The sequence below is a fragment of the Pectinophora gossypiella genome, chromosome 8, assembly GCF_024362695.1.
Source record: "Pectinophora gossypiella chromosome 8, ilPecGoss1.1, whole genome shotgun sequence".
NCBI classification, from domain to species: domain Eukaryota; kingdom Metazoa; phylum Arthropoda; class Insecta; order Lepidoptera; family Gelechiidae; genus Pectinophora; species Pectinophora gossypiella.
This window is the reverse complement of record NC_065411.1, coordinates 7,788,070-7,810,613: the sequence shown is the minus strand read 5'-3', so window position 1 is coordinate 7,810,613 and position 22,544 is coordinate 7,788,070. Positions and strand designations below refer to the sequence as shown.

The 22,544-nt window shown below is 38.3% G+C and overlaps 1 protein-coding gene across 1 annotated transcript in view; it reads left to right on the top strand.

The window, feature by feature from the left end:
* The first annotated feature begins 5,493 nt into the window (after positions 1 to 5,493).
* Positions 5,494 to 22,544, top strand: part of LOC126368967 (suppressor of cytokine signaling 2-like) — a 28,811-nt gene continuing 11,760 nt past the window's right edge. The window contains exon 1 of the mRNA XM_050013235.1: positions 5,494 to 5,884. Coding sequence (XP_049869192.1) covers positions 5,866 to 5,884 — 19 coding nt within the window. The 5' untranslated portion in view covers positions 5,494 to 5,865. The remainder of the gene's footprint in view (positions 5,885 to 22,544) is intronic.

The window sequence follows — 22,544 nt, the reverse complement described above, 5'->3', positions numbered from 1 at the left end:
AACTCCGGGGCATAACAACATCATGTCACGTTGTATAAGTGTGAATAGCAGCTAATGGTGACTATAAAACCTGTAGGATAGGTCAGTTTGTGTTGCACAACTGCCCTCTATCCTCGGAACCATCGACGACACGACCAAACAGACGCCTAACGTATTTTTTGTTTGCATAGAATTAATTCATTCAACTAGCATTTTTTTGACGTGATTTATTGTAGATTTTCCGCAAATGGCATTAACTACTTGGCCGGACAAATGGGGAGCGCTGTGGGCTCTCACCCGGTACAAAATTTAACTCCCCCGCTCCGGATCATACCTGGTTCAGCACATCTCGCTGGCCATCCAACGCGGCAACGCGGCCAGCGTGATGGGTACATTTGAGCCGGGTATGCTCCGAGGCGGGCTATTTGACTAACTTTAAGTTTAATTAATATCTAGTTTTTAAGCATTAAAAGCAATTGTTTTTTTCATTTAGGTAGTCTTATAATAAGCTTTTTTACATAAAAAAAGCAATACATGAGCTTAAAATTTAATTTCCAAAAAAAAACAACGCAATTTTCCAAAAAAAGCAAAGACCAATTGACAAAATGAAATTGCCAATAGATGGCGTTGTTGGTACATAACTTTTTGTTTGTAAGGAAGTCAGACAAGGATGTACTTATCGTGAACAATGCTGTTCCCACCCATAGGCATGAATGCCCAGTTGGGCGCGAACCTCTGCTCACGGCGTCGTCTGAGAGGACAGTCAACTAGCCGAGGTAAAGGGAGTCGAGGAAAGCGAGCTGATTGGCTCCACTGATGTTTATCAACGATTGGCTTACTCAAGATTATAACCACATTAACCACGTCCAAAGTGTCGGGCAGCATCTTGATCTATTTGTCAGATATGTTGTTTGTTGTTGTTTGGTTTGTATGTTGTGTGCAATAAAGTATATTTGATTTCATTTGATATGTTGACAAACCCCGTTTGTCTATTATTAGGAATCTAGAGACTGTATCGTCGATGTTGGAGCCCCTTTATTAAAATAGACTTAAACTATAGGTACTTACTTTATTTCACGTTTTAATCGTAACACGAAGCAAAGAGCGGTTTATGGCTTTTGAATTTACAATATATGCAATATAATTAAATCTTCACTTAAAATTGCGTTAGGAAAATTGCAAAAGTAATTAAATAATAACTTTTTAATAACAAAATTCTTTTGCAACTTAGTGCAGCATTTAAGTAGCAAATAATTATTTTTAACTTTGTGCACTTTTGTGTTTTCTCCTTGCTTTCATTGGGAACTATAAATGTAGTTTTATGTACTTGAACAGAAGTCAAACTGTAAATTTGCACGCACCCTAGACTAAACAGCACCAAGGGGCCACATTGAAGCAATTTATCTAAAAAAGCAATATTGCTATTTGACATTTGTTTGGATTGCGTTGCACACTTACATTTATTTGCAGAAATGACAAATTGCAATATTTCTTATGTGGTCTTTTTAACCTAAACAAATTGTGAGTGAAGAGACTTTTGCACTTAACTGTCCATCACGCGAGACTTAAAGAGAAATGTCTATTTGGAGAAGACTTCTGCTAATGCATTGCGCTTTTGGCTAAACCTAACAAATTTGATTTATAACATAAGCTCACAACTATTACCCAATTGGGGTGGTCAGAGGTACATTCATCATAATATGATGAACTACCCACTCAATCGCTTCTGTAAAAATCCGGACCTGTCAAATCTTCAGGTTAGATAAGCGCACCCTGTGAGAAACGGGATAATGCTAGGGTAGCATTATCAAAGTATGCCTCATCACAGGACCCCCCGTGATGAGGCATACTATCTATCATAAAGAGCCTTACTCTAATATCGACGTCTAATTGTGCCAATAATGTCCATTCATTATAATTGATGTTAAGATGATTAATGGTGTTGCTTAATGCTTAAGTTTTCTACGTGTCCCGATGCCCGACATCAATCTTGGTGGACTATTTAACAAACTAATGCATTATCTCCTATGTCGATTGAGAGGAGGCCTGTGCCCTTCAGTAGGAGGTATATATAGTTATATAATGTATGTAATGCCTATCGCTAACTAGAAGAGGCATTGGAGTAACGTTTTTTTAATAATCTTTGTAAGATAGTGCTATTATCATGTACACTTTTGCAAGCATCTGTCCAGCGCATGAAGAAATGTCTGTTCGAAGAAGCGTGGCGCATGTCACACGAGTTGCGTTCGAGGAACGAACGATTATCTCGGCACTTATTGATTGCATTCGACTGCGAGAAACGGCCCATTGTTACACGGCTCGCCTTTACTGGCTTCCTTCCTGGTGAAATTCTCGTTAAGCCACAAGGATGTTGAGGCATGAAGAAATTGACCACGAGATCACGACGGGTTTAAATTTAATTCAGCTGAAACTGATAAAGTACGATGGCTGTTCTAGACGAAAGCACATCTCGGACACTTCATACTAAACACCTCATTTTACACAGACACTACACACACGTTATCTTACGCCCGCATCTGGTATGTGACGTTTGACGCCCATGCGATTGAAGACTAAAGTAAGACCGAGGGGGGGTTATCCTAGCTCAACCGCTTCTGGTGGGGAGCGCAGAGTTGCCAGTTGCCTTGTTACTCCTTATTCTATGACGAAAAATTAGTTGGTTTTATCACTATTGTCTTGGTGTGGTTTGTTAAGGCTTTGCCAACCTCGCAGCCCAAATAGAGAAGAACTCTTGTCGAATTGGCTTACCTATGGGAACAACACACTAATCAGTACAGGACGGTATTGAAGTAGGTAGTTGGGTGGCAGAGGATGTCTGAAGGCGTATTGTACTTTCGATGATCTGAATCCTGTTCCAAGCTGTGTTTGTTCCCAGAAAACTTTGGCATGGTACCTAAATAACTTATTGCACATATTGAAGCTCTCCAAAGCATTAGCCGGTTTCTATAATAATGTGCTTTTGTCGATGTTTGTGAACGTGGTAGCAAGTACAAACTGTTCAAAGACAAAAGTAAGTAATAGTTTAGTTCACAACAGTGGCAAAAAGTCACAATATAATTTTAGGATGTAAACATCGAATTCGTTTTATAAGGTAACTAACGGCTCACAGATCACAACACGATTACTTAGTAGGTATTTTTAGTGACATAAATACGTCGCAGTGATTACAGTCATTTGTTTTTATTAGTCGATCATGTTATTTTGATTCCGCGGTTGTTCATATCTGTCAGGAGGTGGTATCAATATTTGGTTGTAGTTGTCATCTTCTTCTATCGTGTGGGTTGTGAGGTGGAGTACCAAAGTACCAACCTCATCAACCCGGGTGTCAGTGTTACTATTGAGCCGCCAAAGGCCCCTGACATGGCTCATGTAACTACTACTTACTTACATCAGTAAGTAGTAACCGGGACCAACGGCTTAACGTGCGTTCCAAAGCACGGATCATCTTACTTTCGGACAATCAGGTAACCAGCCTGTAATGTCCTAACCAAACTAGGGACCACAAAGTAATTTTTGCGATATGTCCCCACCGGGAATCGAACCCAGGACCTCCGGATCGTGAGCCCAACGGTCAACCACTGGACCACGGAGGTCGTCAGTTGTCTTGTGATAGGTATAAATACGTTTATTAAGCAGTACGCAGCGATTCCTAGCCCAATATACAGCAGGTGTTGTTGCAGCTACGTTCAAATGAAATTTTAATAATGAAGACCTGCCTCTTGGGGTCAAAAAACGTAAATTTACATCAGATATTCCATCAACATTTATAACAAGCAGTCATCATTAGTCATGGTGAGACCCCATCATTGCGTGTAACCACGCCACCTGTTCTCTGAGGTCATTATTTATTTACCGCATGTGGATTACGTACACCATATGTTGTTATTTATGTTGTAGTTATGCCATTAAATACTTATAGTCTTAGAATATAGCTATACCTATATCGGGTATTCATAAATGCTGACGCGCCTTACGATCCACGCCGACTATATTGCTGTTCTATAGATGAATCCTGGATTTTGGATTATTTTTTGGATTTTAAATAAGAATTTCATATCGAAAGCTGGGTGCTGTTAAACGAGCTAAATAGTTTAGATGGAAAGCTTCGGCTGTGATTGTTATCCACCACCCAGTAGATAAAGCCACGTGGTCCCCAAGCACCGAAGAGTTGAGTTACCTACGGCGTAATGTCTGAGAGAAATGCAGTCTGCGAAATACCATTCAGTCATGGCTGTTTACAGCGTTCACGGGAAATGGTATTTCCTCCCGTCGCCCTCTCTATTCAGTCTAGGAAGCTTATGATTCAAGGCGTTTACTAAATATGCAATAGTATAGCATGCTCCATCTTGGCTATTAACATACAGCCATATAGCACGCATACTTTTAAATGATAACGATGGAACGTAGATGTAACCAACTGATACACCCCGGACACTTCATACAAAACACCTCGTATTACACAGACACTACACTTTGACGTTATCGTACACGCGCATCTGTGTGACGCCCATACAATTGAAGATTAATGTAAGACAGAGGGGGTGAGGTAAACCTAGCTCAGCCGCTGGTGGGGAGCGGCGAGTTGCCGTTCTATACGTAGTATAATTATTCTATGCTAGTGTAGTGATAAGCCGTACTATGCAGTACTAGGAGGGACTTCGAAGAAATAGGAAAATGTATAAACTATAAAATTGATTTATTATTATTGTTAATAATAAACACATAATAATTATATCTTCCTATAAAGTTATCACTTCCACATAAATCTCACAGCATGCATGTAACAGAACTGTGGTATACTATGATATACTTACTTATTGCATGTTATATTACTTGCGTGGATTGGTATGTTGCATGACATGCTAGGATATAGCATTAGTTGGCGAGACAGTATCCAATATTTGAAGATTACTTCACTTATTTGTTTTTATTTCTTATTATACTTCGATTGTTGAATTTAAATTACTTAAGTATACTGTTTGCATTAAGTACATGATGCAAGTATTGCTGGTGAACCACTGCACCGTACCGGTTATGAGTAAATAAATAAATTAAAAGTTGTAAGCACATTACGTCTTAGGCGCTCCCATACCGATACAAATAGAGCAAGAAGTGAACGACCTTTCTAATATATAAACTATACGTGTTTGATGGGAGCCGCGCGTAATTGATGGACGGATAGACACAGCTAGTTCAATGCGATGTTATAAACCGGCGGCTGGGGTCAACACCACACTCGTAGAGTCACGATCGAGGCGCTCCGCCCCGTGTCGTGGCAGCCTTGAACGGAAGAACACAAGTTTTATAAATTAGTGACAATGCATCGAGTCGTTTCGTAGAAGTGGCAAGGTTGGTAGTTCGTGGAAGTGTGGGCTCGGCGCGGCGCGGCGGCGCGCGTCGTGGTGTGGTAGGCGCGTGGTCCGGCGCGCTCGGACGCGGCTGCGGAGTGGCGGAGGCCGGCCGGAGCCCCCTGCCCCGCGTGTTTACTTCGCGGCACGTCGGCGCCGTCTTCAGTCCGCATCTGAACACGCTGGAGGCTGCCGCTCGCCGCTCTCACCTCCGAACTTTCACCTCCGCGATACTTTATCTGTGATAAACTCACCGACATTGAGTGAAATTGAATGTGCGCGTCAAGCCCGCGGCTCAGCGACGGCTCGCGGCCGGACCCCCGCCGGCAACGTCCGCTTCTGCAAATTAATTTCTTCAGTACAGTTGACTTCTAAGAAACTGCTTATAAAGAGTTTACCGAGAAACAGCTGTAAAGTGGATTTTTAGGAAATATAAGTTATAAGTGGGCTGTGTGTTTTCGTGTTGTAGTTACCAAAGTCTGTTACATTGGATCCCAATCGCCCCATCACGCCTCCAATGGTGGTAAAACTACCAGGTGAGAGTATAACCTAAATATTACTTTAAGTTTCTATTTTGATAAGTTACACAGTTATTTCTAAAAGAAGCAGTGACATAAGAAAGTATCTACCTGCGTAACTACACCAACCTAGAGCATGAGCACCCGTTGTCAGTCCATGGACATCATGTTTACGTGTGGTCAGCGGACTTTCACAACAACCGCCGATAAAGCGGTGCCAACCGATATCTTCCACATCTTTAGGGCAACAATAACCCCACGGAATTCAATATCATCCGGAAAACTACAGACTGCATTTTTGCAATTAATTATAATCGTCTGATCTAAAGAATTTGACCTGGTGATAATGATAACAATTTTACAAAGGTCATTGCCGAGGTATCCTGTGCAATCTAGATTTTAATGACAAATAGCATTTGCGATCTGAATCCTTGCCAGTCAGTCTTGTCCATACGTTAATAGCTGGTATTATCATCAGGTTATCTAGGTCAACATACAACATAATATATATATAACACGTCATAGAAATAATAATAATGATTAGTTACTCCATTTACCCAAAATCATAACAGAATAGAAATAAATCGATGTTTAATTAACTTGATTGCTACATTTTCATAAGAGATTCTATTCCTAGTGCGTGAATGTTGTAAGTAATCAACGTAAAAGTCGATACCTACCTGAACTACAATACTAATGATTAAGATAGATGGATATGTCGCTTCTGCAAAAAACTGAACCCGTCAAATCTTCAGGTTAGGTGAGTGGACCCTGTGAAAAAACGGGATAATGCCAAGAAGATGATGATGATAGATAGATGATTAAAAATATTTTATACTAACATTTTCAATATTTTTTTTTGACAAGTATTTTATTTATCGTAGTTACCAGCTTTCATCTGTTAGCATCGCGCTGCATCCTCTTCGAGCACCTTCTTAAATTGATGAAAACTTTATTAAGTATATTTCGAATTAACTAATTGAGGGTACCTCGGTAACTAGGTGACATACCAGCGACGTCACCGCGAGGAAATGGTGTAGTTTATGTTAATGTTGTGTGCAACGAGTGTTGTTGATTGTGCTAACGACACCTCAGCCGTTTCATTTGAAAACAATTACCGTGCCTACACGCGACGCGCGCGTTTCTTAAGAACTTTATACGTTTAACACAATCATTATCGCTGAATAACAAATGCATTTTCATTCACTAGAATCCATATCTTTTTATAGCTTCTTTATAATTAAAATAGCGTGGAACTAAGCGAGCACGTTCATTCCATTTCCAGAACTCATTTGAATTTGCAAATAACTTTAGCCCCAATAAAAATATACTCAGAGCGGTTTCTACGTAGCAACTATGAAATGAACGTGTCCCTTTGTTTGCAATTTGCAACTGATGGTAACAATAGGTAGGCAGGCAGCTATGTATTTTCGTTATCTGAGATATCTTCGTAAATGTAGTTATAAAGGGAAAGTAAAGAACTGTACTTAATTCCTCAAAGTTGAAAGCTGATCTTGTACCTACGTAGGTACAAGATAGGTAGGTACGTAGGTAGGTACAAGACTATGCAGACTAATGAACGGAATAATAGGACAGAATAATAGGTCGTTACATAGTAAGTATTATGTTACTTATAACAACATAGCGAGAAGTGCCTACCTACCTATACTGAAGTCTAAAAAGATACTTAGGTGGATAACTAAGCTAACCTAACGCACAATACCATCACTAATATTAATAATAACTAATATATAATAACCATACAAAACATTGTAACTTTAAAATTGATTTTGATCCATTACTTAATACATATTAAGAAATATAACTTCTGTTCAGTGCGCAACGAACATGAAAGTTGACGTCGCGTTATTGATAGAGAATATAAAGGAATGCTCTACCCGGTGTTACATATTCATTACGCACTCTGACTGTGTCATTGTGAAAAATCGTTTCAGGAACAGGAGAAACTTAAAGACTAGTTGCTTCTCGACACGAACGCATTAACAATTTAACACATAAGTTTGTTGCATTTTCTTTTGGTGTCAGCTGGTAAAATGTCGTCTTCTAAAGACTTGGTGGTATCTTTATATCGTGGCTGACTTTGCTATGACGTATCTCTAATTTTTTATTTGTGTCTTATTGACAATTGCAGAAGATGCAAATCAGTTTCGCTAGTTCGCGACGTCAGCGACGATATGATGTATAGAGATTACATTTGAGATAGATACCGCCTTCGTAATAATTAAATATAACATTATTAATAAAATACTTTTAGTCACTATCGTTTTTGATTGTGGATTGAGAGGTCAAAGATAGAGCTGACAAATTTGATGTTAGGGTTACGTACTATTGAGCTGCCAAAGGCCCCTGACTATGGCTAATTAAATCTGTTGGTCCATAACATATCTTCTTACTAACCAATAATAACCTTACTGCTGAGCAAATAAACTTAATATTCGAATAAGTTGCGTGTCCCGGTGGTTGTTGCAGTTGTCTCCGACGCGACTTCAATCTCTTCGTCTACTGCATACCGTCCACAATACAATCGTTAGACAATTGCACATTGTATCTGTTACCGGGAATATCAAAGGTGAATCGTGTACCGCGAACCAGGCCTTTGTTTGCCTACAAAGGCGGACAATCATATTTTTTACCTCGATTTTCAGTTAGGACTATTGTTAGCGTCATTTGTCATTGCTATGCTATGTTCAATTGGTGTCGTCATTTTTGGTTGGCACTTCGTCACAGACAGACATCATGCCGTTATTCCATCGTGGAGTGGTAGACTCACAAACCAAGGAAGATAATCCCAATAGCGAAACATCTTTAAAATAAACTTTTTTAGGCCAGCTCCTGTAAAGTAGACAAATGGGAGATAATTTGTATTACTTACTTATCTACTTCCTATATTCCCAGAACACGTGATGTTTTTGATGTGACTTATTGTAGATTTGCCGCGCATCAGCTATTTGGCCGGAGATCCCAGAATTCGTCAGGAGAGTTATTTAACTTATTGAAAAATATTTTTTCACGTAACCACATGCAATAATGCTGATACTCAGAAAAGTAATATAGCGTTATGGGAATGACTTTCGGTTCACTGAAAATTGTACTGTTTCATTGCATTTCAGTAGAAATTAACTCGCTGAAGTTTCTGAGTATTCAAACTATTAACACTCTATCCATGTTCCATTAGATTACAATCGAGAAACTTGTATAAAAACAAACAAATCAATAAACATTGTCGTGAAAAATCATTATGACTTGCATTGAAACACAATAACATGCCTAATAGATATCGTATCACGCATGACTGGTACAAAAACTGTGTTGTCTGAGTATACTCCGTCCGCTTGCTTACTAGGAAAATGTGCTTTCGTTGGAAACGTCTGTGTCGGAACAAGGTGGGAGTGCGGTGCGGTGCGGCGCGGTGCGCCCGCGCAGCGCGCAGGTATGCGTGTTCTCGGAACGCGCTCGGCCGTTTTTGCTCCTTTTTCGATTCGACTTTACCGAGAATCCAATGGCCCGGTGGCGGCCCTACTCGGAACTCATAATTAATCCTTGGAAGCCTCCGACCCAAGGGTTGTTTTGAGAATCGTCAGCATTATGATTTTTTACTTATTTTTTGCATTGTCTCATTTTGAAAATTGTACGGGTTATTGTTCGGGGAAGGAGCAACAATGGCACATGGTCGTACACGGCCATTATGCACGGCGATTAAACTTTATGTGGTGCTCGCCTTTGACCCAGGACTCGCGGGAATCGCTCACTCACATCGGCTTCCACGAATACACCTTTCTCATTATCATCCGTTAATCGATGCAGAAAGTTTAAGTACCATAATGTAGGTAGGTACTTTCACTTTCCCAGAAAAAGAGTTTTAAAAGCCATTTCTGTATTTAATGAGATCGTTTACTGAAACGTGAAGCAAGTCTTGCCAATTATCCAGTTTTAATCTAGAGATTTGCGTAATTATGAAGGGATTTACTGCCACGTGCGTCCCACGTGAGCATCGGAGCCTGAAACTAAATTTGATTACGCGACATGAACGTGAATCGCAAGCACGGAAATCCTGAGCGAATCCATCGTTCGAAAACGGTTCACTTATTTGCACATAACTGATTGGCACTCCACGCTGATAGCAATCAGCAAAATTTAATTCCATCGAATCTACCAATCAATGATTTCTGTTATAAACGGATGGATGACCATAACAGAACCAAAAATGCAGACCACCACGAACCGAATCTTTGATAGTAAATTGATTTGTTTCGCTCAGTGGGCATCATTTTCCTTGTTGGGCTAGGCCTGAGTTAAAGCAAAGAGGCAAAAAGATAAAGTCGCTTGCGCCGCTTTCTCAGAACAGCTAGCTAGTTTAAATTTCAATGGCGGCTTACTGCGAACCACGCCGGTTTCGTCTAACGAACTGATTGAAATACAGCTTTGATCTGAATCTTGGCCACGGTAAATGCGTCTCTAATACCTGCATTGACAAAGTCGTACTTGTACTTGTATAAAATTGAAAACTGGTCACAGTTAAATTCGGCGTATCTCACGAGGCTCGTTACTCGGTTATAAAAATGTAGCTGAAGAAGATTGAATAAATATTAAATCGGAACATTCAGTGACGCATGTCCAATTATTAATCGCAATCGTATGTAGTGCGTAGTGTTTATTAATACCTACATAAATAAGGTGAAGGCAAGCGATTAGGTCACCCTCTTATGAAGCGCGCCTCGGCGTAAGCACATGACGCCACGACACGAGATGTCGTAGGTATTCGCTCCACGAACTAAATAATACAAATAAGTTTAGAGTTAACGTTTTCCAAAAGCATTCAACTGTAAACTACATCAACATAATTGGGATTAGCATAATTGCTTTCAATTTATTCATTGGGTTCAAAATAGTTCAAGTAAGTAAACAAAGGATTTGTGGGTGATTTCGACCGCTTTACTTTGTATTACGTGGAATAGAACGTGCTCGCGGGCGGGAAAGTTTGCTGCTGAACCCGTTTAACAAGCCGATCGGAAGCCCTTTCACTCGGAAACGAGTCTTGGGATAAAAATAGTGCTCTCTTTTACAGATTACACAACATTCTAATTGACTGCCCATAAATTGGAGCTTCTAACGGAACGTGGCTATTTTAAAAATCGAAACGGCCGCGGTCGTTTTCCGGGAACCGGCGCGGGCGCAGACATTCAGCCAACCAACCGGTCGACTCTTCTCGGAACCACGGGCGAAGGTTGCTCGGATAAACTTTTACATCGAATCCGGTCGATTATTGCTAAAGTTTTCTGAGCGAGCATTTATTGCATACCGATACTTATACAGCGGCGGATGAGAGAGGTGTCCAACGGATAGGGAGAATTCCATACTAATATTAGTCTCGCTAACTTTATTGACTCGACTTAGACCTAAAATGGAGCATCCTACGCTAAAACGTGATAAAAATCCTGCTTGAATAAAATGGCGTTTCAAATTATCCGATTCCAGCGAAATGTCTTTCCTGACACACGTCATTCTCATTCATTCTTAGAAGAGCTAAAAATATTGAAATCAGTCTTATTTTTTCGCTCAGCTTTTCAATTGTAGGATTGGGGTCAATCTAAACATTTAACATTGCACGTCCGTGTTTCAGTAGAGGCACGTTTCGTCGGGTTTCGGCTATCAAGAATCTTTGTATCTTTCTACTGGGGACCATTATGGAATTCTTTCAATGAGGTCCACAGACGCGTACTCAGGGACTTCTTACTCCTGACTCGTGTTGTTTCAGAAAAATGTTTTGAACGTGTGTCCTTTCAATTTTCTTTTGAAATCCAAATGCAATTGTCAATTGTTTGGATTGAAGCAAATGAAAAAAGTTCCTGCTTGCCCGATGGGAAATAGGTGTGAGTTTATATAAATATTGTTTTTGGAAATATGGGTTTTGTGAGGTTATGTATAGAACGACAACTATGGTGATTTACAGCCACACATTGTTTGATGATTACAGCGTGGTGGAGTTCGCTCCATACTCCCTCTGGTTGACCTGTGCCCAGTGGGACGTAATTATGACTACAGACAAATCAAGACTAAGGGAATCGCACGTATACAGATAAGAACGACTCGTTGGCTGAGGGTGAGAGCACTGAAAAGTGGAAAGAGAAAACCTCACTCCCATCCTCCACGATTAATTGTTGAGGAAGTAGTAGACAACATGAACAAAAAACTTCAAATAAAATAAAAACTTTTAGACCACTACTTAGTCCGTGCCCAAACGCGATGATATCTGCGCACGAGTCGCGGCGCCGGCGCTCCCTACATGATGGGAGTGTTCAACTACCTACACGAAACGCGCCCATTAAGGCACCACAGGCAGTTAAACTTCTAAACGCTCTGACGCAATAGGTACTTCTAGATGAAGATTTAAAAACTCAAGGAATAGACTGTACAACATTTATCCATGTCGTAGCTTTGGGTGTTTAGTTCTTCAACTTACAAAGTTATACCTACAGCACACCAAAACACCTCGTTTTAGATAGACACTACACATTAACGTTATCGTACACGCGCATCTGTGTGTGTGACGTCTGACGCCATACAAGTGAAGACTAAGGTAAGACCGAGGGGAGTGAGGTAAACCTAGCTCAGCCGCTGGTAGAGAGCGGAGAGTTGCCGTTCTGTACATAGTATTGAAAACCTATTCCTTATTCTATGCTTCCAGATAGAACTTGAACAAAGGCAATATAACATTTAGAAAATTGTATATTCCTTAAATAGGTACAAATTAGGAGAACCAACCCTCACTCAAATAAAATAAGAATTTTTGACGTTCAGACTCAAGATATAGGATGCAATATTTCTATACATTGTAACACTCGATAGGGTCTATAAAAATGAACTAAAACATTGGTGATACTTTTCCAACACCCACGCTAAGAAATTCGGAGAAAATCTTTATTTTTACCTAGCACCTCTTTAAATAAAACTAGTTCAATAGAGGTCGTTTATACAGGGCTGCATACAAACGAACCGTTACAAAATGGACTGGCTGAATGTAACGGTCGGTGCACAGCCAATTAGCAATAAATAATGTTTGTTTATCTACCGTCTCGTGATCCAAGATAGTGCGGCTCCGGTTACTAAGGTTTTATGGACTAAGTTGTAATACTGGACAGCCTCGGACACACAGTACATGCGACTGTTAACTAGAGATTATCACACGCATACATTATACATATAGTGAAATCGTAACGAAAACTTTGAGGGATGATTCACACCATGATTCTGAATTGATATCAAGAGAAATTTTCCGTCGCAAAAGTATCACAAAAATATATATAATCAGCCTATATACGTTCCACTGCTGGGCACAGGCCTCCCCTCAATGTTGATTAAGTAACCGGAGGGGGTATGGAACATACTCCGCCACGCTGCTCCACTGCGAGTTGGTGAAGGTGTTTTAGCGGCTAATAGCCGGGACCAACGGCTTACTCGTAATCATCTTATTTTTCAGACAATCAAGTGATTTAAGCCTGAAACGTATAGAACTGAAAATAAGAATAAAAAGCAGTAAACTTTCATGAAAATTAAAATTTATATTAGAACTCTAGTTACACAAGATAGGTACCTTAATTTATGATTATAATAAGTAAGTAACTAAGTAGTAGTAAGTATCTTTTATATAAAAGCATCTTATTTTTTGTAGTTGGAATTTCCAGGGTAATAGTGAGAAGGTAATAAGCGCTCAAATGCACCGTTGCGATTTTGATTGGAAGTTGTGCTATAAACAGAGGAGATTAGATTCAGATTCCCAACAGGATCGTATAGCAGGCAGCAATCTACACACTATGGGCTATGTGCTATAAACTGCCAACCATGATACTATTACTGTATACCTAAGCTTGTTAATATAGCCTAGTGTAGTACCAGTCAGGCAGCTATCACCTTTGTGTTTATGTTTAGCGCTTACAAATTTATTACACGTTTCAATGTATGATACATCTGCTCCTCGTATTCCCTCAATAAAAATAAAACTCTAGTATTGGACACCGGGTCCCCTTTTCTTACTAATGTACTCGTATTGTTAAGTGAATCGTCAAAAATATAGGGGAGTTATAACGGTTTTTAATGTCGTAAATAACAGTTTCCCAAATCATTGAAATTTTGAATTACTTATCTACTCGACAGTTTCGTTAATTAGTCATTTTCGCTAAATAGTCAGTTTTTAAATTCGTCAATTTCACTTATTTCATGCACGAAACTACAAGTAAATAAATTCATATTGATTGTGAACAATTTCAGAGAAGTGTACTGGTATTTCCATTGTGAGCGCAATTTACAGTTACCGAGAAACTATAAAATTAAACAAAGTCACATAAACAAGCTTTATTTCTGCTGTAACATTTGTTTTCTATGTCTCTTAGAATAGGACAATAAAATACTAATTTATGCAAACCTAGGGCTGTTAGTGTCCTCTCACGCAAACGGGACATTAGACTATAACCAGATACTGGGTATGCTTCTATTCATAATCCTCCACGGTTGCAAAAGTTAAGCCTTGTTAAAGGACGTAAATAGGTACTTATTTATATTTATGTAAAATGAAACACGCGCATTTATACACAAGAAATTCACGATTAAAATGATTCATTTACAATCACTTCGTAACACTAACTACTTATAGGTATTTAGGTCTATGTGATCTTCCTTTGTGTAATATTTAATAATAAAAGTTCATCTTGCGATGGATATACTGACTACCCCAATTGGGATATAGTCGTGAGCTATTTTATGTTCTGTTAAGAAACTTTATGTTCTAATTAGTTGTTGTGTTTTAAAATCAGACAATTTAATTAGAAACGTATTACCCCGGACTATAATATAGGTACCTAATATAATGAACCTCGATAATCAGGACTTATAAAAGACTCTAGATAGGTAGTCATTGTTCGCATTAAAAGTTAGTAAATTATTATTTACAGCTGAATGCATCGTTTCAATGCATTTCCAGGTAGGTACTAAATACCTACTGGTTTGCGTGAAAAACTAATGATTGTTTTACATTTTCTCAGAATTCAGTTACACACGACTACCTAATAGCAATTCAGATTTCTGGTAAATGTACATGATACCGGCATGCTTCGACGAATTGTTGCCATCGTAGGTAAGTACACAGTTAGATAATCAATAATGCAAACTAAGTCCCGACCTACTACAGTAATATTAACATTATAATTTGTTGTAAACGTTACTTTTACATTTATTTAAAACGTCAAAGAATATAGGTACATTCTGATTTTTGAAAATACAATTATATTAAGTTACAAATTATTAATGTGCACTTAAAATTATGCTAAAAATATAGAATCCTGAAACAGATGAGTCAGGTAAAAGTGAAAACTTCTTTCTTACAGTTCCAAACACTCCCTATTAGTGCATTATTCACACGTCTATTTTTACTTGTGCGGTTATTTTGAAGAAGTACTTATTTATTTTTACAGTGAAGCGATTAATAACCTCAAGGGCGACTGTAAATAAAACAAAGAGCCGAGGTGACTCAGGTTCGAAGCCGAAGCCTATTTCTAGAAAGTGATTATTTGAACTCTATAATGACGCGGCCGTTCCTAGTACCGCATTTTATGAAACACCTAAAATACTTCGTCACAGTTTTAAGAACTCTTAAATACTTGTTGGTATTTTAACTTCCGTTTTGTATGGTATTTTTAGAGCTTTTCTTTCGTAGAAACTGTTTCTTGACAAGGAAAGAAACATAATGAGATAATTAGGTAAGTACATAGTTCTACCAAAGAGCTGACAATAAGTTATGATTGCACTTTTTACTAGACTATCCGTCTTTAGCACTTGATCGTCATACATCAATAGGGGACATCCCACATTGCATTTACCTCAGAGCATAATGAGAATAATACACGTTTATTTAGATATTTCTTATAAAGTACCTCTTCAGGTACATTTATAATTGTAGTACAATTTACCCTGAGTAAGACTAACAAGGTATACCAATATTTAATTGGGCCATCATTTGTTAACAACTAAACCACGTAGGTACCGTCCTACCCTTTTGGCGACCTAGGTCACTTTCTATGGATATCACTTTCTTTTTAGGTCATTTCTGACTAGGTCACATGACAAGTGACATTCATAGAAAGTGACGACGTAGGTCGTCAAAAGGTCCTACCTATCCAAAACTTATCATGAAATACTATCAGAAGTGGCTATAGATTGTCTTTGATAACTTGTCGTTCCTGCTCTGCTCCGGGGCCTTTAGAATTAAAAAAGTACAAACAAAGCATAACTTAACAATGAACAACTAAATAACAATGCACAACAACATAATATTACGGCATTAAAGTATTTATACATTGTTTTAAGTTTACGCGGTTATTATCATAATTAAAACCGTTATTATGTGTTTTAATTATTAAAGTATTTACCTGCTTGATATATTTGATTTGTTAAAGTAGAAGCATTTAGTCGACCAAACACGACGAATATACTCGTATTTTGATTGAATAGGACAAAATAGCATAGGAGACAAATTCAAATTTTAAATATAGCGCTCGTCCAAGAAGAAAAAGCTAGAAAGTTAGAAAAGCGAAAAGATTGCGGAGCAGAAAAATTACGCTGCAGTAGGTACAAGACAGTGAAACATATTTTTCACAGTAAATGATTCAGTAATTAGTACACTCGCACTTGCTTACTGCGTCGTGTGGTTATACTGTTATGATTTTTCTCAGTACCTGTTACCACTGGGGGTTTTTAACAGGTAATTAAAGTTGTATCTGGAAATTGGTAAGGACAAAGGGAAAATACAGTTCTCTGACCCGTGTTGCTGCAATTAATATTGAACCTTTAAGTAATTAAGGAAAGGTCGGTAAAGTACGTACCTACCTTAGAGTACGTAAAGCTTTCAGGTGAACTGTAAGGCTATAAGGCTGCGATCACAATAGTTCTTACAGGTCGCAGTGATAGTGCATGAAATATGGCCTGCATAGCCCCCAGCTTCAAAAATAGGTACGTAAAATCTTACAGAAAAACACCAAAAAACGGACCTTTTTAAGGTACTATGAAATATTGAAACAAAAATTGTGTTGCCTATGTAATATTCTGTAAAATTCTCCGACATTTTTAGTTTTCGTCAATTTTTACTACCAAGAACTTATATTACGGTAGTGTTTATGTACTTACACTTTTAAGTAGGCTAAATTAGGTCTCGCTTGATAGACTTTCTAAGATACATATCATCAAAGATTTTTGAAAATATTTCAATCACCAATTTTACGTAGAATATGATTTTTAAGGTTTCAATTTGATTTAACAAAAATAATTAAGTACGTATGTACGTTATGTGGAAGAACTTGATTGTCTGTAACTGTAACTGGGAAACCTTTCGCAAACTGTATCAACTATTAGGTAAGCCAGAGCGGGCAGGGCTTGTAGCGCCCGGGATGGTAAGCAGCATGATCATCATCATCATCATCATCATCATCCTCATCCAAGCCGTGTCCGGCGATACCTTACCTACATTGCACAGATATTTGGTTTTTGTCTCTTTCGTCCTTATTTTGAACAACAAGTATCTGTCCGTAGTGACAGACCATACTCTGTCAATATTACGTACTTATAATAAATATTATCTCATGACTGTTTATCTGTGACGGAAGTGCGCTGCGCTGGCGCCGTTTCATATAATTAAATATTATGCAAATATATTTCTGTAATCATGTACCGTTCCCGGGAAAGTTCCCAAAGTGCGAATGTTCTTGTTGTAAACACTCTTTAAATAATAGTAAGGACCTCTTCAATAGTAAGGACACTAGCTGCTTTTTCCAAATTGTTTTTTCTACGACCCTGATCCTATTCTTTCTATCTTATCTTATCTGCCGAAAGGCTGGGTGAAAAAGATCTTTTTACAAACTTTTGCGTCTTTACTGCCGGGAATGTTTCCAAAGTGCGAACATCACTCTGTCTTACAGTAGTGCATAGAAAGTAATAAAAAAGTATTTAAAAAATAACCGTCTTCAAAATCTGTTTGATATAAGTAAAGTAAGAATGTAGCCGTCACATGAGTCATGTCAGGGGCTTATGGCGGCTCAATAGTAACCCTGATACCATGATTGATGGGGTCGGTAATGCACCTCACAACCCATGATAAGAAGAGTAAGAAATAATATTTTATTGAATTATTTCTGAAGTCGGCGCAATTAAAAACCTTCTTTAGGTACCAAACCCTGCAAATGCTGCACCGTGTTTGTCATACTTAAGACAACAGAAGTATTATCAGAAACACTCGAATATAACAGGCCTTATAATTCGTTTATTATATGACCGACAAAAGAATAAGAATAAAATAAATTTATTGCCAGTAACAATTTACATTTTTCTATAAGAACTAGGTAAGTACTTAATTATAAATATTACGAATACCGGCAAAAGGAAATAGCTCAGCTTGTGCTGTGATGAAATCAGTCATTTACTCTTCCTGGGTGTGCGAAAGTAATTGTCAATTTCACAACCTTGATCGTTTTCCAAATTTCTTTAATTTACTCTCAAACCATTACTAATACTTCTAGTATTAAATGAACTTTCAGCCTGTATTAATATAGTCGAAATGCAAGATAGATAGATAGATAGATCGTTTATTTGCATGAACACAGTACAATGGTCTTAATAAGTAATATGTAAGATTCCTATTAATTTCTTTTTAAATAACAGTTTTTGACTATATCATCATCATCATCAGCCCATTAACGTCCCCACTGCCGGGGCACGGGCCTTCCCTACGGATGGATAGGGAGATCGGGCCTTAAACCATCACGCGGGCCCAGTGCGGATTGCGCGGGACCATATCATGAAAACTATTAAACCGATTTTGATAAAACTAAGTTATTGCAATAGATATTATTAAATTACATCTAACGGCAACATGTTGCCCACTAACAAATAAACGCAAACGCACGCACGTAGCAAATAAAGATTCTATTCTATTCTATTCTAACGGTGATGAGGGCTTCCTTCATACAAAAGACGAGTTCATTATTATTGTTCCATACTAATTATATTTTTTACCATAACTTTTAAACTGCTATTCCCTAAGTTGGACGATACTTAATCCAATTTAAAAAGTTTTCGAGAAATGCGTGGACAAACATATTATGTAATTTCAACCATATTACATAAGGGTCAAATTGGTAGCCAGTCGGACATTATTGAGTTATTTATTTACAAAGAGGTATTTTACATGAGATTTTTTTTTTTAAAGAACGTCTAGGGCCCTGTGCCGAGGTTTTTCTTGCAGCTTCTTTTCCCCGGCTATACAGGTTGTGAGAAGCTGCAGTAGTTTTAGGCGGATGAGACGTTCGTTATGTAAAAATTGACGATTCAAAGTGTAACTATGTTACCTACTGAATAAAGATATTTTTGAATTTGAATTTGAATTTGAGAATACTCTCGCTAAACTGCGGAGGCAGTTTGTTGGCAAGCATGCACTCGTTGCCTTAGTCTAATGAGGGACTTACCAGGCTACGTTCGCCAAAAATAATATAGATAGCGTTGTTCAGCTTTAACGTGGTAATTACCTATTTTCTCATTATTCGGGTATATAATTATTCCAAAATACAATGTAATAGCGAAGCGTTTAGCATACCGAGGGGATGATTCAGCTGATTATTCTGAGTTAATATTAAGTGGAAATTTCCATCGCAAAAGTATAGTTTGAAATTTTTTTATGAAAACTAAAACAAAACATGAATTTTGCGAAGGAAAATTCTACTTGATATAAACTCAGAATCATGGTCTGGATCATCCCTCAAAGTTTTCGTTACGATGTCACTAACACCCGGTATATACGTAAAAATAATTGTTTCTTGATATATTGATCACATTATGTATAGAAAGAACGTTGCTACCTATATTTAGAGATAAGCTTACCTGTACTGTTTGTTTTCTTTGTATGTTCCTTGTGGCTGTTTTATTGCGTACATAACATAAACTGCCTATATACATCCCACTGCTGGGCACAGGCCTCCCCTCAATCAACCGGAGTGGGTATGGAGCTCCACCACGCTGCTCCACAAAATAAGTATAAATAAGTAAATAAACACTATACACTATACAAATGGGGGCACTAAACTCACTTGGTCACAAAGTAGCCCTTGCTTGGTGACAAGCTAAGTGTAGTGCAAACTACGTCCCTCTTACGTAACATTGTCACGACAGTTTGTCTGTGACGAAAGTAGACGCAGTTTCGCATATTATACGTATAACTATTTACACACATAATGTTATGATGACGAAATCACAGTCATGTAATCATCACGATCTCTCGGGTCGCTTCGTTTCTCGGAGTCGAGTTTCGCGTGAGGTGACGTAACCAGTGGTTAGGGCTGTCTGTCGAGAAATAGATAATTGAGTAGAATTCTGGCGTTGACAGGGGGTCCCTGAACGTCGCGGAGATTCCCTACGGTGAGTATCTGTGAAGCGAGTGGCTCTACGTCGCGTCTGTCATTTGTTTGTACTGTTCTAAACACAATTATAATGACTACATAGTTTACATACTTACTTACAACTTAGTCTGTTAGTACGCCCAATTAATGACAATACAATAGGAAAAAAAATCCGGTGTTTTTGGGCCGACGACCGAAGGAAGGTAGTTGTAGGTATGAATTCATCCCCCCCCCCCCCCCCCCGTTTACTATTTACTACTACTACCTTATTTGAAAAGAATGAATGATATGTATTCACATTTATTTTAAAAATATTACCTAATACATAGCAATATTTTAATCACAAGTAACTGACAACCATATATTTCTCTGTTCGGAGTCCGGACTTCGACCAAATGACTACACGAGTACACGACGACTTTCAGAATTCTAAGAACTGTTACTTTACTAAGTATATACCTATATCAACTAGTTTTACTAATAAGTATTCAATGATAAATATCATCAGCCTCCGTGGTCTAGTGGTTAGAGCGTTAGGCTCACGATCTGGAGGTCCGGGTTCGATTCCCGATGGGGACATTGTCGAAATCACTTTGTGAGACTGTCCTTTGTTTGGTAAGGACTTTTCAGGCTTGAATCACCTGATTGTCCCAAAAAATAAGATGATTCCGTGCTTCAGAGGGCACGTTAAGCCGTTGGTCCCGGCTATTAGCCGTAAAAACACCTCCACCAACCCGCAGTGGAGCAGCGTGGTGGAGTATGCTCCATACACCCTCCGGTTGATTGAGGGGAGGCCTGTGCCCAGCAGTGGGACATATATAGGCTGTTTATGTGTAAATATCATGCAAACTCGATGCTCTTGACATGTCTGACATGCTCGTATGTAGTAAACATTTAAAAAATAGAGCGTATTTTTCATCCAGGCTGGGTTACGTTCCGCGCCGCGCCTGTCAAAGACTTTTCCCCCACACATCCTAGCAGTTTTATTTTACCGTCTCTCTGCATTCGGCTCTACACATAAACAAGGTTTTAATTACAGAGCTAGTCCTCTCAGCTAGCGAACCTCTATCTGTACATTACAGCCTCATTCTGATTTTAATGGAATCCATAGTCCCCAAAGCCCACATCGTGGTCTTCCTACATGACATAGCGTACCTACAAACAAACCTCTACAATATGCCCGTAATCCGTTATACCTGATAGGGATGGGAAAGCCATGAAATGGATATTAGGTACCTATCACAGTATTTTCAAATGTTTAAAGTTTAATATTATTAATTTCATATTAGAAATCGCTTTAAGCGATAAGGCCATATTTACCATGTACCTAGTAAAGAGTCCTGTAAATATTTCCTTTTATTTTGGTGCAATAAAATATATTTGTATTGTATTGTATTATATGAATATTTTATTTAAAATAACAGAACACAATTTTAACGTAATCGTAATTTATAATACCATCGCCGTAACGTACATCCATCACAAGATGATATTTTTTATGGTAAAGTTTTAGATGACATTTTATATGAGTTTGTAACGAAGCATTTTAATTTTAATTATCTACACATAACATTTAATTGCACCACTATTAATTTACTTACCGTCCCCGTGAGTCAACCACCGCTATCAGGAAATATAATATAAGTAATTCAAGTAATCTGTATTGAACTGTCTGATAGTGATAATTGATAGTACGAAACATTTGAAATCTACTTAAGTAAGTATTCAGCAACATAACTAATACCTCCCTGCTCCATTATGGTTTATCATAATGAGTAAGTATTGTGTCTTCTGATCAGTGAGTCATAAACATACGTATTACATTCATCATTCCACAATCGTCTGATTACGATTATTAATCATCGTCTCACCTTATGTCACAATTTTTACTACTTTTCGTAGGTAGCAGTCAATTATGAATATTTCAGATTGAAGTGTTTACTATTCAACGCGTCACCGGATCATTTTCTAAAACAGTGGTTGCAAATTTGTTTTGTCTGCCCCGATAGTAGCTGATACGCTAAAAGTCGAGTGACCGAAAAGTAACTAGAAATCAAACGTTTGAAAGCTGCCTCCCCTAGGGCTACGTAGGTACGCTTGCTACTAATTGGAAACTAGTGCTCTAAACCGCACAGCATACATAGCCTTTGTATTATGTCTATGGAATAGTACTCAGAGGCATGCGCCTTTATATTGTCTGGAGTCTTTAATTAATAATATCTCTGAGG